We start from the raw sequence: 10,936 nt of genomic DNA, 5'->3' as shown, positions 1-10,936 counted from the left end.
CTAGTCATTCCTCTCAACATGACCACTCACTTTCTGCTATCGGAGATGTGACCCGCCCCAGCCCATGCTATGCGCACGGGTAGGCCTACATGTGAGGACGGCTTTTACCAGTGCAAGGATATGGGCCGCACTATTAAGTAGCATAGAAAGTTCCGTGGCCTCTTCCATAGCGAGTTGTTTCCATATTGCACGGAGTCAAGGGGTTTAGGACTCGTGTAGGATAGTGGTAATTAAAAATTGAACGTTTAACAATCTCTACAATATGACCCAAGTTATATTAGCTTGCAGTGACCTTCCAGTAATATCAGTTGTTAAACTCTCAGGATGCGTGCTTAACATTTACATTCGTATACCATCAGAATCATAACTAACCCAAAACTTGACCATCTTTGCTGACGTTTTTCAGTGAGAGTATGGAGAGCATAGCCTTCTCTAGAAAACGTGTTCCTCTGTCGACGCCAAAAATTATTACAAATTGTTCCATATTTTGAAACGAAATTATGGATGCTTCTATTGCAATGTCACGTTATGGATGTATACCACACAGCATTATAGTATACTGATTCAGTGTTAAATGATAAATATGTTACAGTATTTTTCCCATACCGTAGAAGATATCAAGACGTTGGAAGATATTGGGAAAAGTTGTTAACTCGGGAGATGCAACTGCTGTATCTGTACAATATAGAACTTTTCTAAATCCGGCAAGCTAACTGTTGTTTATGAACAATTCACGGTACGGTATATGGAGACCCAAGGTATGGAGTACCGGTGTGAACAATTTGAATCTGGCGGGTAGTGGAGTCGTCTGCACAGCATCGATCCGGCGGTCACCGCAACACACCGCGGCACCACCACCACCACCACTATTTCTTAACACTCCGACAGCACAGGGAAAGTTCTCGCCTGTGATAAACACTCATTCCGTCCTTATCTGTTCGCTAATGTACGATTTTATTAACTGACATGATATCTTTGCAATTCTGAGAGTACAACCTAGAGCAGAAAAAAAGTGATGTAACTGCAAGATATTATTACAAAACTTGGACTCCACGAAAAGATAGGGATAAACGTTTGAGAGGGGAAGGTTGGTCAGCTGGCCTCACTGAGCTGAATAGATGGCAGGCAGAGGGTTAGCTCGCACACCAGTGGAAGCTTTAGCACTGTGGAGATCATCTGTCACGCCGAGAATAAGGTTGGAGAATTAAAATTTTACTTGTTCAAGCCGAGTGATGTAGTTCAGTAGTGATTTGTAATAAGACAAGGCATGTTTTGACATGTAAGCCAAGCGGGAGCGAAAGAGGGTGCGTGAATGGGAACCGTAATTTGTGTTCCTTTTAGCAGTTTGTGAGCTTGAGCGGACTTCCACATTTCACTTTGCCCAGGTTTTAGTGCTGATGATCCCTAACTAGGAGGTTTGTGTATGTTACATGGTTGTAATTGTCATGAAATTGTGAAATACAAAATATACTGAACTGGTCAATCTATGCGCGGAGGAAAATGTAAACTTGCATTTGCACTCATTAGCGTTTCATTGGTGAGGCCTAAGGAACTGCTTACAAACACTACCCAAGTAGATGGTCATGGGCCTAAGCTTATTCGGCGGCTGACAGGTCTTGTTTTTTAAAAATCCTGCTGGGTGTCCAGTCACCCCCTCACTGGGCAAGACCAGTGGGGTTGATGTCTTGCTGGTTTAGTCACCATTTGACCTGACCATGAAACAGGTAGTACTGGATTACATGGCACCAGTAGCAGAGCAATGTCTGACCTGACTAGTATTTAGTGGTATACATTTTTTTTTTTTTTTTTAATGGGGGGGAGACGAATCCATTAACTTCATCAGATTTTCTGGGTATATGTGGCTACAATGCAGTGAATCTAGAAAAGAATCAGTAATAACCATGTGAGTTTAAATTGAAGCATGCATACTATACTGAAGTTCATTGACACTATTATAATTTGGTGAAGTGCCTATCCTCCCCCCCCCCTCCCTTCTAACTTTTTGCTGGCATGCAAATCATAAATGTAAATCTTTACTATTTCATGCAAACCAAACTATCTAATGTAGGTCATATTACTCAAATTAGGTCACATTGTACCTCTGTTAATGTACAGTAGGTTTTGGTGACTTGAAGTGTATTTCATTAGGATAAGGTTCTGTCTTGTTAATGAGAAAAAAAACATGCATGTAACTTGAAAGGAAGTAGAAATCCTCAGGAAAGAAATAATATTGTAAAGAGTCATCTGGGCATATTATGAGGTGCCTTGTCACTCCAAGATATGATAATTGTCTTCACACAATGGTACCTATACTGTACTGGGCTTGGTTATGCAAATATCATCAATACCTTGCCTGTACACTCAAAAAATGGGGGATTCCAGTAGGACAACTTTAGGCTGCAGTCTGCTGGGTTACATTCAGATGAGCCTACAGTAGGGCCCCAACACTTGTAACTCCAGTAACAGTTTTTATTGTATTCTTGCTACCTGTAGGCAATTTTGCTAACCTTTGGGAAGCATCTTGCAGTGAAGAGGTTAAACCTCCATGAAATTCCTGCCATATTACATATCTTAAAGATAAGTCAGGCAGGGGAAAGAAGAGAACGAGAAATATATTGTCACACTGAAGAAGATTTTTTTTTTTGTCATTTCCAGATATCCAGTGCATGACACAAGATGGTTGCCCTTAGTGACTCCAGCACACACTGTGAATAGGTACTCTGGGACTGCAAGTGCCCAAGGAAAAACAAGTCCAAATCCAGATGATCTTATTATAAGTGATTCCTGTGTGTCGAGGTTGAAGGAGATTCTGGATGATGATAAGACCTTCCTGAGAGTGGTTATTGAAGGTGGTGGCTGTTCTGGCTTTCAGTACAAATTTGACTTGGACACAGAGTTGGTGGAGGATGACAGGTGAGAAATCTAGGACCACATTCTCATCTGTTTAAGAGATTCTTCAGAACCTCTTCCTTTGACCATTACCTTAAATTATATCTGGCCTTGGTGTTGGGAGATTACATACTGGGTATGCCTTGAATTTTGTTTTATTGCTTTATTTTATATAACATGGCCAAAATAAGTTGTTATTTTTGTCATACTGTTGAGTATAAAATGTTTTTTGATAAAAGATATAGGGTCAGTTTTTAGAAATGCTCTGCTTCTTGTTTGCAGATTGTGTAATTACGTATAATAGATTTCAAGTCTAATAATTAGAAATTTCTCTTTGGCACAGGACATTTGAACGAGATGGGGTGCGTGTGGTCATTGATGAGACTTCACTGGAGTTTGTCAGAGGTTCCACCATAGACTACCAAACTGAACTAATACGAGCTGCCTTCAGAGTTGTAAATAACCCACAGGTTGAGGCAGGATGTTCTTGTGGAGCCTCTTTTTCAATTAAGATATAGGAAGTTTAGCCTACAGTACACTGAGTCCTTGGACATCTTTTTCATTATATTCTTGCTGTCTTATGACTGCAGTGATTTATTTAACTCAGGATAGACTTCTGAACTGGAGGGGTAAGATATAGCCACTAGTAAACCCCTAAAGTTCTAGACATGTCAGTAAAATTATCTTGTTGCAAATTCATCACCCAGATTCAAGAAGTTGATATTGTATAGTAAGACTTTTATTATAGCCTACTGTATGAAAATTTTGCCATACTTTTGGTCTAGTCTGATCCTTCAATGTACAGTAGGGTCTCCTCATGTGTTGTCATTTTCAGTGTTACTCTGTTTTTCCAGTTAAGTCCACAGTTCCATTTCCACATGTAAAAGTGATTTGCCAGTTCACTACAATTATAGTATGTAAAATGTTGATACTACTGAATGCATCTCTGACTTACAAGGCCAGTCTGCATTGCATTTTGGTAGGTTTGAGCAATGAAGAACCAAAAACTACGTGTACTAGCAGCCTGGGGATCATCAAATTGTTATTGTCATACAGCACAATATGTAGTCTGACAACTCTAACAGTATGGTATGTCATTTGCCTTCCAGTCCAAAGACAGTATAAAGGGGCTTTATATGTTCTGTAATTACCTGTACAAACAGCAAGTGATGTATTTCATTAGAGGACTAGGCTATATAACTGTACTGTGTAAGGAACTTGGTTGTGACTGGCAGCTAGCATCTGTGATGATTACTTAGAACTTTAACGTAGTGCAGTCCATTTGAAACACACACACACACACACACACACACACACACACACACACACACAATGTAGTCAAGCAGTCCATTTGAAACCACACACACATACACAATGTAGTCATGCAGTCCATTTGAAACCACACACACACAATGTAGTCATGCAATCCATTTGAAACCACACACACACACACACACACACACACACACACAAACTTTAATAATTATTTTTTTTAATTAAAAAATGCATTATTGTACATTTTGCCACTTCATTGTAACCATTTTTACAACTGGTCTTGGCTGAATTTAGTTCAGTTTTAATTATGTACCTGTACATAAACATAGCTTTTATTAATTACTTCTGCTGTATTGAATGATACATATAGCTCAGGTTTGTCAGCATGTGACAAGTTATTTACATATTCTTTAATTAGCTCCACATGTGTACCCAGTGCAAGAGATGATGAAAATAGTTTGGCAGTTACCAGAAAAAAATTAGAGTCATTATAATAGGCCTGGGGTTTGTGAAACTAAGCTTCTTAAATACAATACGGTATTCAGAACCATAATTCACTTGTTCTGCCTGTAGACACCCCCCCCCCCTTTTTTCCCCAAAAAAATAGTTTAGTCTTGGCATTCTGAATATGACCAAAGTTAGGGGTAAAACCAAAACTGCAAGAACATGGGATGTGTATGCCTTTCTTTTTCAAGTGCCTGCAACAGATGCAGCTATAATTCTGTACATAAGAAAATATATATTACAAACCATGAGAAGGTTTATTATATATTTTATTAAAGTGACTTACTGTTCTTTCTTTCCTACCCTGCGATTTAGCATAAAACATGCAAATGAGAGAGAATCTCAAGGTTACTGATGTACTTGCAGGAAACAATCTGCATTCTGCCTGAGAATACAAATAGTATTATTTTTGACATTTTTATTGCTTGTACTCCTTTCCCATTAAATGGGCAAACAGCATCTGTCTAGCCATGTTATCATGTGATCACTGCTGTTCTGTCCTGCTTTTTAATGCATGAGTTAACTGGTTTGCAGAGCCCTTCATATACACAATTGATCAACTCTGCATATGATCTCTTTTAATATAGTGTTTCCAGGCTTCTCAGATTTTGCCTTTGTTTTACACCCTAGAAGGGACAGTGCAGTATGGTCCACAAGCAAATGTCTGTAAACCATAAATGCATTACATGAGCAATAAACCCAACCACCCTTACAGGATGCATCCAGCTGGAAATCTTAACCCACTAGAACACCGGCATCCATGTGGTTATGAGATTACCACTCGGTGAGTCAAATGGCTCCCTGGATCACTTGAAATAATTTAAATCACTCAATGTCATGTCACCTGAAGGTATCACTACATTGGGTGGATGGTGGGCACCCCTAACCTCCACTACAGTAACATTTAATGAATAAAAGGTACAGTATTTGTTACTGTATCTGAATAATTTTGTGAGGTATAATCATCATCATCTGGACCTGCAGACAGCAATATCATACCTGTACTTATCATACCCCAAAATAACAAGGTTTTAGTACAAAATCCCATTGAATGATATTAATTTGATTGGTGTCCTCAGCCATTTAAGCAGGATCATACTGTGTTCTGATCTTTCATCTAAAGGTACTAAAGTACTAAGAGCTGGCACAGAAAATATCAAGATACACTATTAGGTGAACCTGTCTGACCCATGTTATGAAGAAAACAAGTAAAACAATCCATGTTATGGGGAAAACAAGTAAAATGACCCATGTTATGGGGAAAATGGAAGTAAATTGAAAGTAACAATACCTGAGTAGCACCAAGAAAAATTACTTCGCCATCTCCTTGGCCTACCATGCCTCCTCTCACCTTAAAGCTGCCTCAGATATACCCTTTTCACCACTCTATTCACACTCATTCACTCCACATGATCATACCATCTAAGAACACTCAAACTCTTATGTCCACAGACTGCCTTACCCCTCACCTTTCACGAATTACATTACCATATTCCTTACCTCATTCACTCTCCACACTCACACAGCCCATAAAAGAAAAAACTACAAGTTTCTAAAAAACAGTTTTACTATACAATGTACATGGTTCTTTACAGTACAGTATATGCACACTGTATGCAGAATCCTGTTTTCCACCTACCAATTTCCTCAACTTTTCTCCAGCTCTAAATAAGGGGAAAATATCTCTCACTACACACAAACATATTTACTTCAGAAGTAGAAATCTAGAATGTATAATTCTGATCAGGGTGAAAGGGCATACTCTATCTGTACTGCTAATGCTTCATCTGTTACAGCTTATTACATATTTAAAAGTGAAACAGGATATAAAAATAGCATGTGTTATTAATGGCATGTACAAATAATTATATAACAATCTGTGATGCTGTTTTGTGGCAACAAATGAGTACAGTCCTAATACAACTCAAATAAATATTCCTAGACAAATTAAAAAGTTGGTACACTGCTGGCACAGCAATTTAAATGTCTAGACTACAACAAAATCAATGGAATGACTTTTAAACCTGACAGTCTAGAAGGCTCACATTTACTTTCCGTGTAAGCTAAACTCTACTATTTTATTCAAGTTGCACCATCAAAAGTACCTGCTGATAAATAGTAAAAGAAGATAATAAATTACAAAATTCTTATAATTAATATAAAGTCAGAACTGGAATGCCATGTATAAATACTGTAAAGACAACAATGTGCTTGCAGCTACATTAATTATCAGATCACAAGCACAAAAATCTCTGTTTTGTTTTTTTTCCAGACTAGCCATATTAGACTTACAGCAGTATATGATGCTGGAGAGGGGTGTCTTCACATGGTTGCACTGATATGAGAAGGCAGTGGAACTGCCAATGTACACATATGTCCCTCAATCTCCTCCCTATCCCCCCAAAAGAGGATGGTGGACTGCAGAAGGACAACTCTGGCCTACAGTCCACAGGTTCATGTTCAGATTAGCCTAGGGTTGGAACTATCACTAGTACTACTACAAATGCAGAATACAAAACAGTACTCTGGCACAGTAAGCACTGAAATATCATTTTGTCAAATAATTCAGCTTGCTCAGGATGGTAAACCTATTAGTCTAACCATAACTTACAAAACCATTTTCATCTTGAAACAACCCCTTAGCTCCAGGAACATATTTTATAAATTTTATTTTTTCAACCTTTAGACAATTTATTCAGTTTAAGGAAAAAGATTCCCAATGGTGATGTTAGAAACATTTAGAAGTTAGATAAATTTGAGAAACCATTGACCATGCTACCATGTGTTAATCCTTTCACTTGATGGCAGCTGGCACCACCAAGTAATGATGAGACAGCACTTACAGGGCCATCTTTACTGATGCCCTGGACTATAAGATTAACAACACTTATGAAGTAAATGGTTTCTTGGGCTACAAGAAATCATTTCATTTGTCTCTCAGTGTAGAGTTATCTCATGGCAGCACTGCACTGATCAAGTGGATGGTGGGCACCTCCTGATACAGCCTTTATTAGCACATTCAATACAAGAGTCCTTTCCTTGGTTGAATAAAATCATACAGAGGTAGAAAGAATAAAAGGTATGTCATAAAACTGAGGTATGTACTGTTAAACAGTACAGTCAGCTCCCTGTTTGTGTGTTCAGTTTACCAATTTTCATTGTCAACACATTCCACAGTACAGTATTTCATTTTATGAAGAATAATTTTGTTTGGTTGCATTTCATCACTTAAATATTCACTCCAGTCTGGATGTGAAGTTTTGGTGAGCTTCCGAGAGAAAAGTATAAACAAGCAATGTTATACATAGCCTAAGCTCAAAATTTTTTAGTACGACACAAACATCTACCTAATCTGTTTATGCACAGAAATCTTTCGGAGCAATGTGATGTGGTATGATGTGATGAATGGTGGAGCATAGTGTGACAGCAGCATCTGCATATTCTGATTATGCACAAAAATTTATTGCCATGTGGTTATGTGAGATGGTTTGGGCATGTGGGGAGGATGACAATCGGGTGCAGAAAGTGAGGACTGTGAACATTTGTGGTAGGACTGTGAGAGGCAGACTGAAAAAGATCTGGGACAAGGTTATAGTGTGACCTCAGGGATAAGGGTATGAATAGGGAGGCTGCCAAAGATTGAGCAGCATGGACAGCAGGCATTAGGTGACCAAGGCCAATGCATGCAAGGATGTTAGAGCCTTTATAACCATGATACAATTATGCTGCAATGTGATGTGGTGTGTGTGGTGGAACGTAACAAGACACTGTTTCAGTTCTTCCACTTTAATTGGCTGGAGATTTGTGGCATTTTGCCTCTTACTTCTCACAGCTCAATGGCAGAACAGGACAATGTTATGGCACTGCATCCTTTCCACTGCATTCCATTGTGATTAGCACCTACTCCAATGTTAATTTCTTGTTACAGCTCAGCATTCAAGATTGGGAGAAGGCAACTGTAGGATAAACTGAAGTTGACAGAATAGAGCCAAACAGTCTAGCGTTTGTATTTTGTTACAGCTAAGCATTCAAGAAGGGCAGATGGCATTTTAAGGCCACATTAATGAGAAGAATACAGTAGGGTAGTTTTCTGTGCAAGAGGTACTAAATGACAGCATACTGGTAAATACTTTGAATTCCTTGCTTGAATGGCTTGCATTTTAGATTTTAAGAACTGTAACTGGTGAGTATGGGAAGGTTTCAATGTGTGAAATAAGATACTGTTGAAAAAATGATGGTTTTGGTCAGAAGCCTGGGGCATGATCAATCCATGCTATCTGTGAAAACTGTGATTTATGACACAAACACACACACACACACACACACACAAATAATAATAATAGTGAAATACCTGACTGTACTTTGTTTAACATCATTTCTATTACTAGTATAACACTGGCATAGTCTGAAATAATATTATGAGCTATGATAATCTCCACCGTCTTTGATAGTATTTTATGTACCGAAAATATATATATATATATATATATATATATATATATATATATATATATATATACACCGTATAATGTAGTGTGTTATGTATGAAACTACTTGCAGGAACAGAAAAATGACTTTTACATCAACAAAATACTGTATAACAGCTTATTACACAAATTCAGATCTTTATCTTCATTACTGTTTTTAAGACTATAAATATATACAGTATATACAGAAAACAATGCGAGTTATGGAATTTACATACATATACACATTCAGTAATCGGTGCCACATCAACATGGATTATTTTCAGGTCAAATTAAACATATAAATTGAATTCACAACACATTTAGCACTGTACTGTATATATATATAATATCATTATCCAGTTAATGGTATTTGATATTATTAAACCTGTAAAACAACTAAATAAATACATAAAACAAGGGAAATTAATCAGCATGATTATTTCAGTGAAGTACACAAGAATTAAACTAAAAGCATGCATAATGTGACACCATAAGTGTTTTCCTTCAACAACTACAGCACAGAAAGTCCTTCATATCTTGCCTTTTTTTTTTTTCCCCCCCGCTATTAAGTCCACAGCATTTTATAGAAAAGATACCAATTATACCACTGGTATCAATAACGCATATTTGCCGAGGATGAGATGGAGGGATGGGGTGGAGAGGTATATGAGAAAGGGGGGTGTGAGTTGGGAGCAGGGCAGTGAAATAGCGGGGGACAGGGCGACTTGGAGGCGATTTGTTTGTGGCCACCCCAAATGGGATTGAGGCGTCTGGCAATAGATAGATACATAGACAGATATTTGCCAGTTTCCTCCAAGTTACAATACCAATTGTATGGAGAAGATTGTAACATTTTGAAACATCAACACAGAGAAAGGGTTTAAGTGATGGCTACTGGGTGGTTCACCCAAAGAAAGAGTGGTTCATGGAGTGCCTGTTTGCCATGCCTAGGGAATCCTTGGGTAATATGTGTCAAAGGAAATGATATATGGAAACAAATTTACTGTAGGTACAAAAGTAACAACTAGATAATTTTTTCAAAATTATACTCTTTCCTCCCCTGTATGCTCATGTCACCTTGATGGAACTTGATCACCTACACAGTTCTGAAACGTAAGTGTTATTGTACATGTAAATTAGTACTTGTACTGCAACTGCTAAGAAATTCAACCTGCTGAAAAACAGAGAAAGAAAATTTTACAATGTACTTCACTCAAGTGCTGTGATCCATGTTCCTTACATATGTTTAACTGATAGCAAACATAGGAGAAAGAGAAAAGCAGGAGGATTATAAAACAATCAAGACTGAAGGAAAAATTTCTCTTCAAGCCTTTCCTACCACTCCTCCTTCATTCAGGTGTTCCTAAGATGCTTTCAGTTCACAGTTACTGACGATAAGAAACACAGCAGGTAGATGAATCATAGTCTGCAATACTTTTCTTTTGTTCTACTGCCAAATGTATGGACAATTTGCTGTTGTAAAACTATACAGAAAGTACAGTAAGTCTTTGTTATGTGTCAAGGACATGCTCCAAAATATCAAAATGTTTTTAAAACAATCAGTACTGTAAACTGAAGGCAGCTGATAAATTCACCTTTGTGGTAGGTGAGGGCCCTCACTATCCACCCACTCAATGTAGTGCTGCCCTCAGGTGGCTGCCCTTTCCTCTTTACCTTCTTTCTTTCCTTCCTTCCTCTTATGTAGTTCTTTCCTCTTACTTCTGTCTATGGGTGACTACACTGAGTGACAAGCCAAACAGTTTCCTGTACATAAAGGAAACCATTTGCTATGCTAGGAG

The 10,936-nt window shown here is 38.0% G+C and overlaps 1 protein-coding gene across 2 annotated transcripts; it reads left to right on the top strand.

Annotated features, from left to right (window-relative positions):
* The first annotated feature begins 867 nt into the window (after positions 1–867).
* LOC145393743 (iron-sulfur cluster assembly 2 homolog, mitochondrial) lies at positions 868–5,076 on the top strand. Of its 2 annotated transcripts, XR_013896253.1 has the most exons (4): positions 868–1,195; positions 2,656–2,913; positions 3,233–3,708; positions 3,756–5,076. XR_013896253.1 is itself a non-coding variant. In XM_080267788.1 (3 exons), exons 1-3 carry the CDS (start codon positions 1,119–1,121, stop codon positions 3,405–3,407), a joined length of 510 nt encoding a protein of 169 aa, XP_080123914.1. In that variant the 5' UTR covers positions 868–1,118; the 3' UTR covers positions 3,408–5,076. The 2 variants fall into 2 exon arrangements, 1 of the variants encoding a protein (XP_080123914.1); XM_080267788.1 differs by having other exon boundaries at positions 3,233–5,076.
* The last annotated feature ends 5,860 nt before the right edge of the window (positions 5,077–10,936 follow it).

This window comes from Coenobita brevimanus, chromosome 25, assembly GCF_032717465.1.
Source record: "Coenobita brevimanus isolate Jiangsu-jjx chromosome 25, ASM3271746v2, whole genome shotgun sequence".
NCBI classification, from domain to species: Eukaryota; Metazoa; Arthropoda; class Malacostraca; order Decapoda; family Coenobitidae; genus Coenobita; species Coenobita brevimanus.
The sequence above is the reverse complement of the archived record's forward strand: the minus strand, read 5'-3'. Positions and strand labels throughout refer to the sequence as shown.

Excerpts from the sequence above, each read along its gene's own strand:
- LOC145393743 (XM_080267788.1), top strand. The coding sequence starts at position 1,119 with ATGGCAGGCAGAGGGTTAGCTCGCACACCAGTGGAAGCTTTAGCACTG. Across the intron at positions 1,196-2,655 it reads TCTGTCACGCCGAGAATAAG|ATATCCAGTGCATGACACAA; the intron begins GTTGGAGAATTA and ends TGTCATTTCCAG. Across the intron at positions 2,914-3,232 it reads GAGTTGGTGGAGGATGACAG|GACATTTGAACGAGATGGGG; the intron begins GTGAGAAATCTA and ends TCTTTGGCACAG.